General features: G+C 42.6%; 1 protein-coding gene across 4 annotated transcripts in view; it reads right to left on the bottom strand.

Annotated features, from left to right (window-relative positions):
- The window catches only part of SH3D19 (SH3 domain containing 19), a 217,007-nt gene extending 205,534 nt beyond the window's left edge, over window positions 1-11,473 (bottom strand). The window contains exon 1 of one of the 4 annotated variants that reach the window (XM_074396829.1): window positions 10,948-11,473. In XM_074396829.1, the coding sequence (XP_074252930.1) occupies window positions 10,948-11,059 (112 nt within the window). In that variant the 5' untranslated portion in view covers window positions 11,060-11,473. The remainder of the gene's footprint in view (window positions 1-10,947) is intronic. The other 3 variants (XM_010338609.2, XM_074396830.1, XM_010338611.3) reach the window with 3 other exon arrangements.
- Between the last annotated feature and the right edge of the window lie 8,898 nt (window positions 11,474-20,371).

The following is a 20,371-nucleotide window of genomic DNA, read 5'->3' as shown; positions in this document are numbered from 1 at the left end:
ATGCAAAATAATTCCAAAAAAATTATGTAGATACTCTACCTTTAAAGCAGTATAGCATACCTCTTTAATCCTTAAGTGTAGCATAACTCTTACTCTATAGTGACTTTCTTTACTTCCTACCGTATGGAAAGAGAGAAAAAAGGCTTAACTTTTTTTTAAAAAAATTCTTTTTAAGGACTACTGCAATGGGGTCTTGCAGTGAAGGAGGGAGAGTGGACGCCAATGCCAAAAAGACTAACTTCAGAGCAAAGAAACTTCACGAACACTACCTCTGCCAGGTAATCAAGGTCAACACCAACAGATAAGTCGTGATAATAATACGTACCCTTGAGTTGTGATAAAAATGGCACTTTACGTGTGATCTTCCTCTCAAACACCCATCAGACCGTATGCCAGTCTGATCATGAGAAAAATATCAGACAAATCTCAACAGAGGGACAACATATAAAACATGCGACCAGTACTCTTCAAAAGTGTAAGGGTCATCAAAATCAAGGAAAATCAGAAACTCTCATAGCCAAGGGGAGCCTCAGGAGACATGACAACTAAATGTAATATAGTCTCCTACATGGGATACTGCAAGACACACACAAAAAGCATTAAGCAAAAACTAAGGAAATCTGAATCAAGTATGGAGCTTAGCTAATCATATATCAATATTAGTTCATTAATTGTGACAAATCTATCATACTAATGTAAGATGCTAATAATCAGGGTGTGGGGTATATGAGAACTCTTCATACTATCTTCACAATTTTTCTGTAACTCAAAACAATTCTAAAAAACAAATTTTTCTAAATTTATTTTTTTTCAATTCATTTTTTTCCCCTTGGTATAACTTGGAACACATTGTATTTTTAAAAAGAAAAAAAGAAGGAAAAGAATGGTCCACAGCTCCTACCCCCACCCCCATAAGCCCATCCCCACCACAAAGACAAGCTTACAGTTCCAGCCACTGAGGAGCAAGGACTCATTCCAGCTTCTTCCACACAAGGGGGCCAGGCCTCTGCCAGAGCCTTCTCCTGCCTGCCCTGTGTCAAGCTATCCAAGCTTCCTCCTCAACCTTTACCCTGCCCTATGCCCTGAAACTACCAGACACATATTTTCCTCTTGATAGCAGCATTGCAATGAAGGAAATGCTGCTATTAATTGATAGCACATTGATAACGTGCTATAATCAAAATAGCACGTTATCGATGTGCTATAATGATAATTGATGCCACATTATCAGTGAAGGAATCTGCTATCTTGGAAAGGGGTCTGCATGACAAGTTATGCTAGACAACTTATGCCAATGTAATTGCCCTCGCCAGGGAGACACTGTCCTGAGCTTTGCCCCTTTGGCTTCTTGTGCACCAGTGGAGCAGTTCACAGGGAGCCCAGGAGAAACTCTCCAAGATCTAACATAGCACATGAGCAAACTTCTGTAAACCAGGTCAGAAGTTATTTTTCTGCTCATCTTCTAGAATTGTAAAATGTAAAGTTGGAAGCCTCATCCTTTCAATTAATAAAGCAAAAGCTAAGGCCCAGAAAGATGCTAAAAACTGCTGGATGCTACAAAGCTAATTGACAGATGGGATTAGAACCAAGTATTCAAAGGATTAGTCTCCAAGCACCATTTACGAAAAGCTGAAATGACCTAAGGGAAAACGGTGAATATGTTGTCCCCAGGATATAATATGCCAGTGAAGTTATAGGAGTGCTGGATGAATAGTGCCAAAGGGGGAAAGAAAACAGAATGAAGGGATGCACCGTGGTTAAAAATAGGTCACAGGATCGTCAGCTCACCTCTGATTTGCTGAAATCACTTTGAACATAATTGATTATGTCACAATAATGAGCTTTCAGTGGACAATACAGAAAAGCTGAACACTGGTGGGTGCAGTGGCTCACACCCATAATCCAAGCACTTTGGGAGACTGAGGCAGGCAGATCACCTAAGGTCAGGAGTTTGAAACCAGCCTGGCCAACACGGTAAAACCCTGTCTCTACTAACAACACAAAAATTAGCTGACATGGTCACAGGCACCTGTAATCCCAGCTACTTGGGAGGCTGAGACAGAAGGATCACTTGAACCTGGGAGGTGGAGGTTGTAGTGAGCTGAGATTATGCCACTGTACTCCAGCCTGGGCAACTGTCTTGAAAAAAAGAAAAGAAAAGCTGAACATTACTAATAGGCCATGTTAGAGTAATTCATACGGCTTAAGAAACACAAAAGAAAGAACTAGCCTCAGTCTTTGGGAGTCCTATAGAATTAAGATATTTCCAAGAGATATATGAACTCCAAAGAAAAGTAACTACATTTGATTATTAAATGATGACACAGCAGATTTACCTTCTTTTTCATTGGCCAACATGAAATTCATAACTATTCCCAAGTGAAGAAAAATGCAGACTCAACTGTGAAATATTTTAACAATAATAACAAAAAGGAGACAATAAGTGCTAATGGCCGGGTGCAGTAACACGTACCTATAGTTCCAGCTACTCAGGAAGCTGAGATGGGAGGTTGAGTCCAGGAGTTCTGGACTGTAGTGTGCTATGCCGATTGGGTATCCTCACTAAGTTCAGCATCAATATGGTGACCTCTTGGGAGCCAGGGACCACCAGGTTGCCTAAGGAGGGGTGAACCACCCCAGGTCGGAAACGGAGCAGGTCAAAACTCCCGTGCTGATCTGTAGTGGGATCATGCCTGTGAAAAGCCACTGCACTCCAGCCTGGGCAACATAGCGAGACCCTGTCTCTTAAAAAAAAAAAAAAAAAAGGTGCTAATAACTTTATAGGTATTTGCTATGGGCTTGGCCATGTTCTAAGGACATTATATAAATTAACTCATTTAGTCTTCAAACCCAATGCAATAGGATTTATTATTATTCAAATTAAATAAAGAATGGAAGCACAGAGGTTAGATAACTTGTCCAAGGTCACCAAATTAGCCAGTGGCGAGCCAAAACATGAGCCAAGAGAGTCTGTGTCTCTTATGTCAGATTGACATGTACTACTTTATATTCTTTATAGTCTTGATTATCTTCTTTAAAGTGTAATAGTCGCCAGGTGCGGTGGCTCAAGCCTGTAATCCCAGCACTTTGGGAGGCCGAGGCAGATGGATCACGAGGTCGAGAGATCGAGACCATCCTGGTCAACATGGTGAAACCCCGTCTCTACTAAAAATACAAAAAAAATTAGCTGGGCATGGTGGCTCGTGCCTGTAATCCCAGCTACTCAGGAGGCTGAGGCAGGAGAATTGCCTGAACCCAGGAGGCGGAGGTTGCGGTGAGCCGAGATCGCGCCATTGCACTCCAGCCTGGGTAACAAGAGCAAAACTCTGCCTCAAAAAAAAAAAGTAAAATAAAAATAAATAAATAAATAAATATAAATAAATAAAAATAAAGTGTAATAGTCTCACCTTCCCTAATTCTGTGGCATAGTCTTTAAAAACAGGGAGCCTATTTTATATATCTCTTTGTATTACCAGTATTTTTCGGCACCATTTTGCACACATTATAGTGATGAGGAGAACTAGACAGGCCTTTTTTTTCCTTTTTTTTTTTTTGAGATGAAGTTTCACTCTTGTCTAGACTGGAGTTTCACTCTCGTTGTCTAGACTGGCACAATCTTGGCCAGTCAACTGGCCTCTGTCACTACAACCTCTGTCTCCCAGGTACAAGTGATTCTCCTGCCTCAGCCTCTCGAATAGTTAGGATTGCAGGCACCTGTCACCACGCCCAGCTAATTTTTTGTATTTTTAAAAAACGTTTTGTATTAGTAGACATGGGGTTTTATCATGTTGGCCAGGCTGGTCTTGAACTCCTGACCTCAGGTGACCAACTGCATCAGCCTCCCAAAGTGCTGGGATTGCAGGTGTGAGCCACCGTGCCCAGCCCAGATCTTCTTAAAGAACATGATGATTAGGCTGGGTGCAGTGGCTCATGCCTATAATTCCAGCACTTTGGGAGACCAAGGCAGGTAGATCATGAGGTCAAGAGATTGAGAGCATCCTGGCCAACATTGTGAAATCCCATCTTTTCTAAAAATACAAAAATTAGCTGGGCGTGGTGACATACACCTGTAATCCCAGCTACTCGGGAGGCTGAGGCAGGAGAATTGTTTGAACCCAGATGGCAGAGATTGCAGTGAGCTGAGATCATGCCACTCCACTCCAGCCTGACGACAGAATGAGACTGTCTCACTCAAAAATAGAACATGATGAGTACAGGATTTTTAAACAACATGTAAGTACATATGTAGTTTCTATGGAACTTAAAATAACTTTCTCAAAATAAATCAGACAACTTTGGAATTCTAATAGCAAAAAACAGTAAGCTGGTGGTCCAGAGAACTAATGCAGTTTTCAAAACTATCTAACTTACTTGACAAAGCCACAAACTCTGGGAGGACATGACCCGACATATTACATGAATCAACTAAAAAAAACTCTACGACTTGCAACACACAAAAAGGCGACAGGTTCAGCTATACCTAGTTGTGAAATTTTAGAAAAAGTCTTCTAACATTTCTGAGTCTCAGTTTACTCATCTTTTCTTTTTTTTTTTGAGGCAGAGTTTCGCTCTTGTTACCCAGGCTGGAGTGCAATGGCGCGATCTCGGCTCACCGCAACCTCCGCCTCCTGGGTTCAGGCAATTCTCCTGCCTCAGCCTCCTGAGTAGCTGGGATTACAGGCACGCGCCACCATGCCCAGCTAATTTTTTGTATTTTTAGTAGAGACGGGGTTTCACCGTGTTGACCAGGATGGTCTCGAACTCTTGACCTCGTGATCCACCCGCCTCGGCCTCCCAAAGTGCTGGGATTACAGGCTTGAGCCACCACGCCCGGCCAGTTTACTCATCTTTAAAAGGGAAATAATAAAACTTACTCTCTTCTCTCTGAGGTTATTGTAAGAATCCAACTGAATGCAGTTTTGAAAGCCCTTCAGAAGTAGAAAAGCATCACATAAATGTAAAATACTTCTAAAATACAGCAAGCAGCATGCAGGTGTAAATGTGTGGAGCATCAGTAGTAACTGACTTGTGTAACTGACTTGTATTAGCAGTCAGTGTGATTACCTGACAAAACATGGACTTGGGCTTCAAAAAAACCTGCATTCAAATCACCATTCTAGTATTTACTAGCTGGGGGACTGTGGACAAGTTGCTTAAATGTTTGTGATCCTCAGTCTTTTCAATGATAAAATAAAGAAAATAATACCTACCTCACAGGTGATAACAAAAAGAAGCACCTGGTATACCATGAATACAGTGAATGTTCTGTGCTCTTGTATTGATGATACTCAAGTTAGTTTACTCAAAGCACAACAGAGAACAGTTATATCAGTCCTTCCAGGGTTTACAATAAACACATGAAAATACAGAAAGAGTAAATTTATTTAGTATTTAATAAGCCCTATTATGTGCCTCCTACTCTTCCAGATGTTGGGGGGAGGATCCAGAATTATGTATATCCTCCCTTTGGAGAAATAATATTAAAATGTTGTATGTCAGGCAGAGATTCTCAAATCTGTTTGAGAATCTGATGGAAGCTACAGCATTTCTCCCCAAGGAAAGCTACAAAGCTTTTAGGGGACAATAAAGGAGATATAGAAGAATATTTTCATGACCTTGGATAGAAGTCATGTTCTTAATGAGGGTGAGGAAGAACAGACATAAATTATAAAGGAAAAGATTCATAAATTCATCTATACTAAAATGAAAAATTTCCACATCAAAAGAAGCCACAGAGAAAATGAAAAAGTAAGCCAGACTGGAAGAGGATATTTGTAACACACAAAACCAACAAAAGTTGAGATTCTTGGGTAAATAAAGAACTCCAATAAATCAATAAAAAATAATAGGCAAAAAGTTGTGGTATATAGTTATACAATGAAAACAAAAACACCAGCTGGGCACAGTGGCTCATGCCTATAATCCCAGTACTTTGGGAGGCCAAGGCAGGCAGATCACCTGGGGTCAGGAGTTCGAGATCAGCCTGGGCAACATGGCAAAATCCCGTCTCTGCTAAACATACAAAACTTAGCCAGGCATGGTAGCGCACACCTGTAGTGCCATCTACTTGGGAGGCTGAGGCAGGAGAATCACTTGAATCTGGAAGGCGGAGGTTGCAGTGAACCAAGATCACACCAGAGCACTCTAGCCTGGGTGACAGAGCAAGACTCTGTCTTAAAACAAAAACAAAAACAAAAACAAAAACCCTACAGCTACATGTAACAATACAAATAAATCTTACAAACTTACTGTTGAGTGAAAAAAAGCATCTGGACTAAAGCAGGATATTAGCATAAACAACATTGTCAGTAGGCTTTATTCTCCTTTCTTCCCCCTACCCAAGCTATCCTTCCACCAGGGTGACTATCCTTGATTTGCCTGGGACTGAGGAGTTTCCATGAATGGAAACTTTCAGTTCTTGTTTGTTTTTGTTTCCTGAGGCAGAGTCTCGCTCTGTTTCCCAGGCTGGAGTGCAGTGGCATGATGTGGGCTTACTGCACCCTCTACCTCCCAGGTTCAAGCAATCCTCCTGACTCAGCCTCCCAAGTAGCTGGGATTATAGGCACCAGCCACCATGCCCAGCTAAATTTTTCTATTTTCAGTAGAGACAGGTTTTTGCCATGTTGGCCAGCTTAGAATTTTCTGGTTTTTTTTTTGTTTGTTTTTTGTTTTTTTAGATGGAGTTTTGCTCTTGTTACCCAGGCTGGAGTGCAATGGTGTGATCTCGGCTCACCGCAACCTCCGCCTCCTGGGTTCAGGCAATTCTCCTGCCTCAGCCTCCTGAGTAGCTGGGATTACAGGCATGTGCCACCATGCCCAGCTAATTCTTTGTATTTTTAGTAGAGACGGGGTTTCACCATGTTGACCAGGTTGGTCTCCATCTCTTGACGTCGTGATCCACCTGCCTCGGCCTCCCAAAGTGCTGGGATTACAGGCTTGAGCCACCGCGCCCGGCGAATTTTCTGTTTTAAAAGCAGAAATAGTCCTGGAAAACTGGGAAGAGGTGGTCACCCAATCTCATCTGCCTATTCCCCCCCGCCTCCACTTCTTGCCCTTGGCTATCACTAACTAGCACTAACACAGTGGCACTAACACACCAATCTTAATTGTGCAGATAAAATGAAGAATACGAAATCAATAACACAAAGAAAAAAACAAGAAACAAAAATGAAGTTGATCATAAATGCCAGGCTGTATAAATCAACCATGAAATCCTTGAAGCTACTGAGGAAACCCACAAAGGAAACTAAGTCTTACATGTTAGTCTGTCGAAATCTCCATGTTTCTCTCACGGGTTTTCATCTGATCTACTAAAAAGGACAAATTAGCATAAGGAACTATTTCTTAGAATGTAACAATCAGTGTTGGGGTCTGATTTCTTTCTTAATTACATGGGAGTTTGCAAACTGCCTCATCCTTTTGAACCAGCAGCATCAGTATCACCTGGGAATGTGTTAAAAATGAAAATTCTCAGGCCCCATTCCAGTCCAAGTGACCAGATACTGAGTGTGTACAAGGCCTGATACATGTGGCAAAAGTTTGAGAACCACTGGATTAGTGTACCCACATTCTCTCTTCCTTATTTGTGATGGGCATTTGGTGGATTAGTAAGACACTCCAAGAATTCAGGTACTGTGTTTCATATTACCACCACTTTCATATTGGTGGTAATATGTTCTTTCATATTATCACCACTCTCTGTCAGGTCAGGCCATTATTTGGATACCACCATCAACAGTAAATATTTCACATCATACCAGATTTACGACACCTTTGCATCGGCACATGAAACCCAAACAATGGAATACTTTCTGCTCCTCATTTACTTTCCTATGTCTGCTTATTAATCTCACGAATCATGAACTGCTACAGAATTAACTGTCGCTGGCCGGGCAAGGTGGCTCATGCCTGTAATTCCAGCATTTTGGGATGCCGAGGTGGGAGGAGTTCAAGACCACCCTGGCCAACATGGTGAAACCCCATCTCCACTAAAAATACAAAAATTAGCCAGGCATGGTGGTGTATACTTGTAATCACAGCTACTCAGGAGACTGAGGCATAAGAATCGCTTGAACCTGGGAGGTGGAGGTTGCAGTGAGCCATGGCCATGCCACTACACGTCAGGCTGGGAGACAAAGCGAGACTGCCTTAAAAAAAAAAAGAATTAACCTTCACTGAATTGACCTCAGTATTTGATTGCCTATAATTCTGCCAAAAAAATTATTTTAGCATCATGTTGAAGATATTTTATTACTTTAAAAGCTGGGAAACATAACAAATACATTTTATAAAGAAGGTGAGCACCAGATCAATTATCATCCTTTGTTGTAAGATGAAATTGTGATTAATCGAACCCAATTTTCTTAATGTAATTTAAAAAATACACACACTTATTTTCTAAGGATGCCCTACAAAGACTGTCCTGTGCTCAGAACCTGCCTGGGGCTGTTGGCCTTTTAATGAAAAGAACTCATTCCAGACATTTCATAATCTCAAGTCATTACTTGCTTGCTGTTGGGTTGATAAAACACAGGATGATTCCACTCATATGATTTTAAAAAGGTAAAACTAAACAATATTTTATAGGGATACATATGTGTAGGGTAAAACTGTACAGGAAAAAAAAGGAAATAATCACAAAGGTTAAACAAAATGGTAACCTCTAGGGAAGAGAGGAGGCTAAATCTGGCAGGAATGGGACTCCATTTCTAAGGAACTGACTATATACTATTTCTTGACTTGAGCATGAGTTACAAGAGTTTTTAACTTTATAGTTTACAAATTTTGTTTTTTTTTTTTTGTATGTATGTTATAAAAATAAATAAATGGAATTACACAACCACTCCAAAATTTAGCAGGGAGAAAAGGAGGAGTTCACAGACTACCTTAAGTCCATAAACCCCAGGTTTATGGTTATCAGGCTATGTGAGACCAAAGAAAAGGAAAATCTTTAGACTGTAAAACGGCAAGGGAAGGATGGAGCATTGAGATCAGAAAAAGTGAAAAACTAAAAAGGTAATGCGAAAAAAACATGAAGCTTCTGTGTCAGTTCAAACCCTCTCACTTGGAAGAAAGCAACACCTAGCACAGACATAACTAACAAATGCCCAAGCTTGGTAAGGAATGTGTTGGTGTCTGAAAAGCATGTTAAACAACGTTTAACAAGGGGGAAGTGGAGCTCAGATTGTAAAGAAATGTAACTATTAAATAATTTATTCCAAAAGAAATAAATCCAAAAATTACAAATTTAACCCTCTTACCCATTCCATAACATCATTGTCCTCACATCCTTTAATGAAAAAAGGGCATATAAATGGTTAGAAAACTACAAACACCAATTACTGAATGCAAAAAGTACACAATGCCATGTCTCAGCAAAATATTATCAAAGAACCTAGAAAAGTCTTTGCCAGCCTTGGGAAATTAGGGAACTGGTGAAAACTAATTACAAAATGCCATTTCCACCAGCCTTGGAATAAATGCAAATATTGCAACTAAATAATAAACACACATCTGGATCACAACTAGTCTGAACGCCAAAATAGTTCTTCACTGCACAGTCTCTTGTGCGAGTGACGCTTTCTGCTGAAGTAACAGGAACCCAAGCTGGCCTACCCTATTTAAAACTACAGGTCAATGGCGGCGTATCTTTCTAAAGTTTTTTCATTGTAGTCTTGCGAGAAATCTTCACTTATACCCAGCAACTATTCATTATTTCACTAGGTCTGGGTTCACACTGAACAAAACTACCAATTATGCTCAAAACTGGTGTTCATACAGACAGCCAAATGCCTTACTTTGATGAGAAGCTGTAGTAATGAGCATGGAGAATTATTTTTATGGTTCCAAGATTCTACTACGGGCATCAAATGGACCATTTCTTCAAGATGTTCTTCTTAAGTTTTCCTTTCATCCTACTTTCTATTTGTTCCGCACAGATACACTATCTTCCCTATTTTTCCAACTTTCTCTTAGTGGTTAAAGGAGTCACACAGAAAATCTTCTCCACTTCATGGAATATTCGCTCTATTCCACTTCCTAACGAGGCTCTCAGTGAATCGTTCTCGAACTCTCTTCACTTCCCTATCTCCCTGTTGTTGCCAGTCCCCCTAGGTTTGTTCTTTCCTCTGGCTTTCAGATAACTCGGATTACCCGGTTAGAATCAAAGGCCAAAGAATTTCCTCTCTATTATGTTTGATTGAAAAGCCTCCCGGGAAGAGGGAAGGGGTGTGTATCTATACTTATTCAGTCTTCCATTACTGCGCCAAACTATTTGATCCGTGCCGCTTTTATGTACCCAAAACACAGTATCATAAAGTAATTATAGGCCCGGAAATGATTCTCAGCCCAAATGAATGGCCTTTTGGGATGCTACGTTCTGGACTTCGGTTTGTGTGGGGGAGGGTCTCACGAATAACGAAAACAAGTCCTATCGAAAACTGGTGAGCTCAGCGGCCGGAGGAGAAGAGGGGGGCGGGTGGGTGTCACAGGTCCGAAGTTCAAGGGACGCCGAAACTAGATTTGACTCAGTTATGAGCATGTGCTCTGACCCGGCTGCGGCGGCGCTGGCAGACCCCTCGGGAGGAATCGTGGTCCACCGAGATGGCCACTGGCCTCTGACTCATCCAGAGATAGGTCATCACCCAGGCCACAAGTCCCAAGCCGGCAGCTCCTGGATTTAGTGTGCACGGAAAATTTGGAGTTTCAGCTGCACGACCACTAGCAGTCAGAGACGGGTCTGAATATTCCTCGGGGCTCGGCCGGAAAGTGGGGATGGCGATGGAAAGGCCACCCTCCCCGGCTCTGGCCTCGCCTCCGAGAGTTAAAGGTGGCGGTTCCATCCCGACGCGGGAATGAGCTGCCGCGGTCCGGGGCAGGACCCGCGCAGCTCCAGAGCATGCAGCCCAGGGTCCCCGCCGCCCGGTCCCCCGCGCCCGCGCCTCTCACCTGCGGCCGAGTGGCCCGAGAGCGCACGGCCCCGGGCGCGGCGTTGGCCACCAAGCTCGCGGCGCTCGCGCAGCTCTTCCTCCTCGTCCTCCCGCCGCCGGCCTTCAGCCATGGACGAGGCGCGGGGCGCAGCCGCTGGATAGCCGGCGAGCTGCGGCCCCGGCGCCCCAGAACTCCTCGGGCCCCGGCGCCCCGGGCAACCACCTTCGGGCCGGGGGGAAGGCGGCTCCCGCAGAGGAGGCGGCGGCGGCGGCTGCGGAAATGGCCACCTCCGCGAACTCCACCTGCAGCCGGCGGGGCAGCGGCCGGGCGCTGGCCGAGCCGATTCCCCGCCTCTTTGTGGCGGCCCGGCGGCCTCTAAATCCCTGGCCTTTCCCACTCCACTCGGCTCTCTTCCCCCTTCCTCTTTCCCTTCCCCTCCCCTCGGAGCTCCACCGCGGATCGGGCGGGTTCAGGCCCTGCCTCGCCTCCTCGGGGAGGGGTTACCGGCCCCTAAGGCCGCCCCACAGCCACACACACTGGAAACACCCGCTGGACCCAAACAAATGTGTACAAGATAAATAAACGGGTTAGGAAGAGGACAAAGAGGAGGTGGCCTGGCCTCTTCCTGCCCTTTCACGATATTCCAGTGTCAACAGGAAACCCATTTGTTTGACACTTAAACAAAAAGACGAGGAACCTGACCCGGGCCGCACTGGGAGAGATGGGACAGCCGGGAGCTGCTGAACTTCGGGACAAACTCGGCTCGGGAGTTGGGTCAAGCCTCTGCGATGCACACTTTTTTCTTTCCCTCTCTTTTCGCCCTTAAAAATCTAGCCTTGCTGGAGCACAGAGGATTTTTAGGGCAGTGAAACTACTATGTGTATGATACTGTAATGGTGGATGCATTTGTCGAAGCCCACAGAGTGTACAAAACCAAGAGTGAACGCCAGTGTAAACTTACAGACTTTGGATAATTACGAGGTGTCAGTGTGGGCTCATCAGTTGTAACAACTGTGGCACTCTGGTGGGGGATATTGATAATAGGGGAGGCTATGCATGTGTGGGAGCAGCGGGTACATCGGAAATCTCTGTACTTTCAGCTCAATTTTGCTTTGAACCTAAAACTGCTCTTAAAAATAGTTTACTCAAAATTTTTAATAATAAATCAAGCCTCACTGTATTCAAATTCATTTGGGGCTAGGATATGGCTACAGTTCCTAGAACAGGAAGAAAATGTGTTAAGGAGACCCATACGTAATTATTTGTATAGAGGCAATTAGGGGAAGTGGCGAGAGCACTGGGTCTGGAGTCAGAAACTGTAATTTAAAGCACTTAGCTGTGTGAGCTGCCCCTAAGAAAGTTTTTGAAAGCGGGAAAGAACTGCATAACAAAAGTTGTGTGTACCTGTACAATATACATCTTAGGTTCAATAGGTGCACGTACATACTTTCACACAGAGAGGAACAGATTCTGAAATTTCACCAAAAGATAACTAAGTAGCAGGCAGAAATATTACCTGGACATGAAACCTTAGGAAACTCCTGAGTGGGATGAGCAGGACTTTATCTTTAGCGTTTTGCTCTATTTCTGAGAGATTGTCAGAGTTCCTAATATTCAGCAGGTAGGAGAGAAAAAGAATGGGAGAAAAGGGTCACTGAAAATAGAATTGCCTGCCACACCTGAGTGCTGTTTCGTTGCCTTTTCAATAGTAGCTGTGGCCGCCTGAGAAAATCTTTCCACTTTTAAGCAGATAAGAACCACAATCGATTCTGTGAAATTGAGGTCAAATCCACAAGTTAAAACTTTATTACTGAATAAGTGATTAAATAAGTAGACACTAGAGAACTGGAAATTAAGCTCACAACAACAAAACAAAGGTTTTGGACCTTTAGGGTTGTTTCAAGTGTTTGGATTCGCTTTAAGTGAAAGTTTATTTTTCACTTCCCTTCAAGGATGAATAATTTAGAAACCCCTACCTTGACCAACAAACAGTACAACTTCATTGAGCCATTGGAGTCAGTCTCTACTATCAAGTCTTAATTTTTTTTTTTTTTTCAAATGAAGTCTCAGTCTATTACCCAGGCTGTAGTGCAGTGGCATGATCTCAGCTCACTGCAACCTCTGCCTCCCAACAGGAAACCCATTTATACTAAAAAAAAAACCAAAAAAACAAAAACCAAAAATTAGCCGGGCTTGTGGTGTGCGCCTGTAATCTCAGCTACCCAGGAGACTGAGGCAGCAGAATCGCTGCAATCGAGGCAGAGGCTGCAGTGAGCCCAGATTGCGCCACTGCACTCCTAGTTTGAAGGGATTCTCCTGCCTCAGCCTCTTGAGTAGCTGGGATTACAGGCAGGCACCACTATGCCCGGCTAATTTTTGTATTTTTAGTGGCAATGGGGTTTTACCATGTTGGCCAGGCTGATCTTGAACTCTTAACCTTAAGTGATCCACCTACCTTGGCCTCGCAAAGTGCTAGGATTACACGTGTGAGCCACCACACCTGGCTTAATTGGATTTTTAAACAAGTATTGTTGAGTTGTTTTTTTGTATGTTCTGAATATAAACTCCTTATTAGACATATGATTTGAAAGTATTTTCTCCCCTTCTGTCTTTTCACTTTATTAATCTTGTCCTTTGAAGCACAAAAATTTTAAATTTTCCAAAGTTCAATTTATTTTTTCTTCTGATATTTATGTATTTTAGTATCATATCTAAAAAATTATTTTTTACATCATGGTCACAGAGATTTAATCCTATGTTTTCTTTGAAGAGTTTTATAGTTCTAGTTCTTACATTTAGGTCTATGATCCAAAATTTTTGCATATGGAGTGAGATAGGGGGTTCCATTCACATGCATGTGGATATCCAGTTGTATAGACAATTCCTTCCCTGTTTAATTATCTTGGCACCCTGTCCAAAGTTATATCTTTATTGAAGAACTTACCAAGTTTTGTCTCGTTTTGTGGTAAATTGGATAGATCTTTCTCTCTCATTGGAGGACAGGGAATATGTTTTGTTTTTTTGCAATGAGAAGATGTGAAAAGCACATAACATAGGCTCTGATCATGGATATTTCTTTCCATCTTTTGAGTCTCCCTACAGCACCTAGCATGGTACTTGGCACACAACAGTTATCATAAATGTTCTTTAATTGTAGAGTGGGCTTGGGCATGCACCACCCACCCACCCATCACAAAATGTGGATTCCCAAAGCTCTGATTGGCTGGGAAATCCAGAACAACTTTCAGGTGTTTCCAAATGAAGGCTCAATGGTCAGGCAAGGTGGCTCACACCTGTAATCCCAGAACTTTGGGAAGCTGGGGGTGGAGCGGATCACGAGGTCGGAGTTCAAGACAGCCTGGCTAACCGTGGCCAACATAATAAAACCCCATCTCTACTGAAAATACAAAAATAAGCTGGGCACGGTGGCAGGCACCTATAATCCCAGCTACTTGGGAGGCTGGGGCAGGAGAATCGCTTGAACCTGCGAGGCAGAGGTTGCAGTGAGCTGAGATCATGCCACTGCACTCCAGCCTGGGTGACAGAGTGAGACTGTCTAAAAAACAAAAAAAAAAAAACCAACATCAGAAAACCCAATTAGGGTTCTTCAAAGAAGATATAAACAAATGGTGAATAGGAACATGAAAAGATGTTGATATAGTCTGGGATACAGTGATAGGAGCTGATCCCAATTAAATGATGTGGAGCCACCTGCTCTAGTGATCATAAATGAGTTCTAATGAGATCTAATTGTTGGAAAGAGACTGACACCTCCTCCTCTCTGTATTTCTCCCTCTCTCACCATGTGACACACTGACACCTCTACCCCTCACCATAATTAAAAACTTCCTGAGAGTCTCAGCAAAAACAGATGCTGGTGCCATGCTTCTTGTACCACCTACAAAACTATGAGCTGAGTAAACCTTTTTTCATTGTGAATTACCCAGTCTGAAGTATTCCTCTTTAACAACACAAAACACACTAAGACAGATGAACAATTTCATTAGTCATAAGAGCAGTGTTAATTAAAACCACAAAGAGGTACCACGTCACACCTACTAGGATGGCTAAAATAAAAAAGATAGTCTGGCCAGCACAGTGGCTCACACCTGTAATCCTAGCACTTTGGGAGGCTGAGGCAGGTGGATCATCTAAGGTCAGGAGTTCAAGACCAGCCTGGACAGCATGGTGAACCCCATCTCTACTAAAAATGCAAAAATTAGCTGGGCGTGTTGCGTGCACCTGTAATCTCAGCTACCTGGAGACTGAGGCAAAAGAATCACTGGAACCTGGGAGGCTGCAGGGAGCTAAGATTGTGCCACTGCACTCCAGCCTGGGCGACAGAGTAAGACTCCATCTCAACAGCAGAAGATAAAAAAAAAAGATAGTTGATAAGAGTTGATGAGGTTATGGAGAAATTACAACTCTCACACTTGGCTTGGGGAAAATGTAAAATGATACAGCCAGTTTGGAAAACAGTTTGGCAGTTCCTCACAAAGTTAAACATAGAGTTACCATATAATGCAGCAATTCCTCTCCTATTATGTACTCAAGAGGAATAAAAACATCTCCACACAAAAACTTGTACATGAATGCTCATAGTGGCATTATTTATAACCAAAAAATTGATACAACCAGATATCCTGTTCATCAACTGGTGCATGAATAAACAAAATGTAGCATATCCATGCAATGAAGTATTATTCAGCCATCAAAATGAAGTACTGATATGCACCATAATATGGATGAACCTTGAAAAAAATTATGCCAAGTTAAAGAAGCCAGAGACAAAAGATTCCTATGATCTTATTTATGTGAAATGTCCAGAATAGGCTGATCCATAGAGACAAAATGGAGGTTAGTGGCTGCCAGGGGAGGGGAGAATGGAGAGTGATGGGCAATGGGTATAAGGTTTCTTTTTGAGTTGATCAGAATATTCTAAAATCAGAAGTGGTGGTGGTTGCACAATTTTGTAAACATATTAAGGGATAAATTTTATGGTACATGAATTATATCTTAATAATTTTTTAAGTCATAACTAGCTCACTGCAAAAGCACAGAAAACAAACCAGGGAGAGGACTGCACTCTGAAGTCATCATACTGAAGAAGAGAAACCAGACAGAAGTTACAAGCAAGAACAAGGTAATCATATAAAAGCAAACCAAAGGTGTGGCCAAGTAGCAACTAAACATGCTCAAACATCCTACCCACCCAAGTGACACAACAAGAGCCAAACCCATGGAAGGAAAGTGATAAGAAACTTGGAATGGAAATTTACACCCTACGAGTAAAACAGGATTCACTCTCAAAGCCTGAAGGTATAAGAATTTTTTTGTAAGAGATATTATAAAGGACAATGTTCTTGGTTTCTCACTTTAGATACATAGTTTTGCCTGAAGCAAAATGGTCTGCAAACAGAACACTACAAAAAACAAAAATATACTATATAAAGATACACGTGGTGCAGTCTTTAGCAAACAGAAGCACAATAAATACTTGTTTAATGACTGAATGAATATAATTCCAATTTTTTCTTGCTGAATCACAAGGCGGCATGAGTCTCAAGGCTTTTAACTTAAACAAAAAGTAACTATCTGGAGTTAAAAGTTTACAGCTGAAGACTTCTAGGGAGAAAAAAGAAGGAAGGACAGGGATATACAATGGATTTTAAAACTACAGCATCTCCAAAGTTTTAGCTCTTAACATGACAGAATTTTTAAATTATTAAAGTAGGAGAGTGGGTTAATGAGCGGTTATTATATTATTCTCCATATTTTCTATTTGCATTTAATTTCTCATTAAAAAAAATAAAAGCAGGCTGGGTACCATGGCTCACACCTGTAATCCCAATCCTTTGGGAGGCCAAGGTGGGAAGATTGCTTAAGGGCAGGAGTTCAAGGCCAGACTGGGCAACACAGTGAGACCCCCATCTTTATTTAAAAAAGAAAAAATTAGCTGGACATAATGACATGTGCTTGTAGGGAGACAGATTGCTTGAGCACAGGAGTCGGAGACTGCAGTGAGCTATAATTGTGCCCTGGCACTCCAGCCTGGGTGACAGAGTGAGACCCTATATTAAAAATAGAAATAAAAAGGCTGGGCTTGGTGGCTTATGCCTGTAATCCCAGCACTTTGGGACACTGAGGTGGGCAGATCACGAGGTCAGGAAATTGAGAATATCCTGGCCAATATAGTGAAACCCCGTCTCTACTAAAAATACAAAAAAATTAGCTGGGCATGGTGGTGCAGGCCTGTAGTGCCAGATACTCGGGGGATTGAGGCAAGAGAATTGCTTGAACCAAAGAGGCAGAGATTGCAGTGAGCCGAGATTGAGCCACTGCACTACACCTGGGTGACAGCACAAGACTGTCTCAAAAAAACAAAAATAGAAATAAAAATAAATGAAAAGCTAACAATACAGTATAATAGATTGAGATAGCTACAGTTTGTTCAGTGCATTCTACTTTAGGAAATTCTCCCTGTGGCAGATTATTACAAAACTGTTCCAAAATCTTTATGCCTCCCTCTATTTATACATTTATAATATACATTTGCATCTTCTTCATCAAGAAGTGGTTCCAAATTCCAGCTACTCAGGAGGCTGAAGCAGGAGGATAACTTGAGCCCAGGAGTTTGAGGCTGCAGTGGGCTATGATTGTACCACTGCACTCTAGCCTAGGTGGCTGAGTGAGTCCCTGACTCTAAAAAAAAAAATGGGGTTCCCTGTCTCCATGAAGCTGAGCTAGCATTGGGATTTGCTTTGGCCAAATAGAATATAGCAGAAAACACAGTGTGTGAATTCCAAGTCTGAACCTCAAGAGGCCTTGCTTGCTTCAGTGTTCTCTTGGATGATGTATTGGTCTGTTCTCTCACATTGCTGTAAGGAACTACTGAGATTGGGTAATTTATAAGAGGTTTAATTGACTCACAGTTCTGCAGACTGTACAGGAAACATGGCTGGGGAGGCCCCAGGAAACTTAAAATCATGGCAGAAGGTGAAGGGGAAGCAAGTACATCTTCACATTCCCAGCAAGGGGGTGGGGGGGAAAGAGAGAGAGAAAGAGAGAGAGAGAGATGAGAGAGAGAGAGAGAGAGAGAGAGAGAAAGAGAGAGAGAAAGAGGGGAGAGAGAGAGAGAGAGAGAGAGAGAGAGAGAGAGAGAGAGAAAGGGGAAGTACACACTTTCAAACAACCAGATCTCATAAGAATTCACTCACTATCACAAGAACAGCAAGGGGGAAATCTGCCCCCATGATCCAATCACCTCCCATCAGGTCCTACTCCCAACATTGGGGATTACAATTCATGAGAATTGGGTGGGACACAGAGCCAAACCATATCAGATGCCTTCTACACCATCTGATCAAGCCAATGTGAGCCAGCTAGAGAATGCAACACTATGTGAAGAAAAGGTCAATTGTCCCAGATGAAGCCATTTAGACCAGCATGTAGCCAATCAACTCCCAAACATGTGAAAGAACCCATTTAAGATCAACAGAAATGCTTCTCTGATCAACAGCTGACCACAGACACCTGAGTGACCAGCTACAACTAAAACCACTGCCACCTGGCCTGTAAACTTACATGTGGTAAGAAATGCTAACTGTTTTATGTCAGTGAGGTTTTGTGGTTATTTGCTATGCAGCATGTGCTGGTTTGGGATTCTCCAGGAATCAGTGGGCTGAAAGAGAGTTCTAGCACAAAATTTTAGAGGGTAACACCTGTGAAAGGAGCAAGAGAGACAGAAAGATTGGTCACTGGCATACACTATGCAGACCTGACAAAGCCCGGGCTAGTCCAACAGGAAGCTCTAGAATAAAGATCAGTATTCCACTTTTAATATAAATGGGTGGGCCCTTGAATCCCCTCCTTGCTCAGTCATAGACTGCTTGAAAACTGAGGCAGACACTGAAGGCACTAGAGCTAGGGACTGTCAGCATACCTGGGCAGTAAGGCTTTCTTGGAGGGAGATTTGAGTGGCACATCTCTGTGTCTCCCACAATCGACTCCTTGCATCATGGAAATCTACTTTTCCATACATGTTCAAAGATTAGCTCAGGTCGCCCTCCATCACTGCAGTTGGTCTTAGGGCCTCCAATATAGTCTCCCTTCACACTCCGTCCAAATTCCTCTTGCCCCCCAGCTACCACCTCTGCTGGGCTTGGTGCCTTATCTAGTGGTATGACGCAAATCTTCATTATTTAGTTTTCTTAGCCCCTAGTAATCATATCCTTCTCGGGTGGGAGTTGCTTCACTTGTCTGTTCACAGTTATGATCCATCAAGGGAGAACTAACACCCAAGAAGCACTCAAATGGGTCATCTTGAGTTTCATGCATATGTCTCCTGTTCCCATTGTGTAAGATCAGCCTTACCTCCCACTGTTGATTAGAGTTATTATTTCTGCCAAGATGGTCACTATTCTTACCTGCTGGTCCCTAGCCACGAGAAACTCAGTGCCCAGATGGCACCCATAGTTTGTAATCAGTTGGACCTTTGCTGTGTCCTCTGGTGAGCATATGCCCCTGCTGACTACAGGACCTCTAATCCTATGGAGGCCTGAAGCAAAAAGTCCCTGGTAGGCCATTGGGAGTGATTATAAGTGCAGCCAATCCTTGGTCCACCCCTCTGATCCCAGATCCACAGATTCTGATTGGAGAGACAGCACTATGTAAAGGTCTCTGATACAATGTGTATACTACTGCAATCTGGAAGATTAAGTCCCATTTTCTCAGGGTATTGCCTCTGACTTTGTGCTTCATCTATGCCTTCAGCAGGAATACACACATATGAACTAGACATAGAAAGCATAACATGTAAAACTTTGTGGCCGGGCACAGTGGCTCACGCCTGTAATCCTAGCACTTTGGGAGGCCAAGGCGGGTGGATCATGAGGTCAAGAGATAGAGACCATCCTGGTCCACATGCTAAAACCTTGTCACTACTAAAAATACAAAAATTCATTGGGCATGGTGGTATGCACCTGTAGTCCCAGTTGCTCAGGAGGCTGAGGCAGGAGAATCATTTGAACTCAGGAGGCAGAGGTTGCAGTGAGCCAAGATCACACCACTGCACTCCAGCTTGGCAACAGAGCAAGACTCCATCTCAATAAATTAATATTTAAAAAAACTTTTTAAAATAAGTGTTATTTCACCCGTCAAACACAAATCTTTAAAGCAAGTGAACATAAATTATAAACTTCTCAAAGTTACATTCATAAAACAAGTTATTATGAGTCCTTCCCTTCAGTAAAAATGAAACCTTTATTGAAAGATTAAGACCAGAGGTCTTAAGAGCTATAGCTTCAGGTTCAAAATATAATAAAACACCTGCAAGTGTCAAAAACGAGGGAGCATTTCCTTTTTCCTTCATTTTGAAGAGTTATTCAGATTCATCTAAAAAAAGAAAATGTTAACAACACATCTGAAAAAGAAAATGTTCATG

This window comes from Saimiri boliviensis, chromosome 3, assembly GCF_048565385.1.
Source record: "Saimiri boliviensis isolate mSaiBol1 chromosome 3, mSaiBol1.pri, whole genome shotgun sequence".
NCBI classification, from domain to species: Eukaryota; Metazoa; Chordata; class Mammalia; order Primates; family Cebidae; genus Saimiri; species Saimiri boliviensis.
This window is presented reverse-complemented; position numbering and strand designations above follow the sequence as displayed.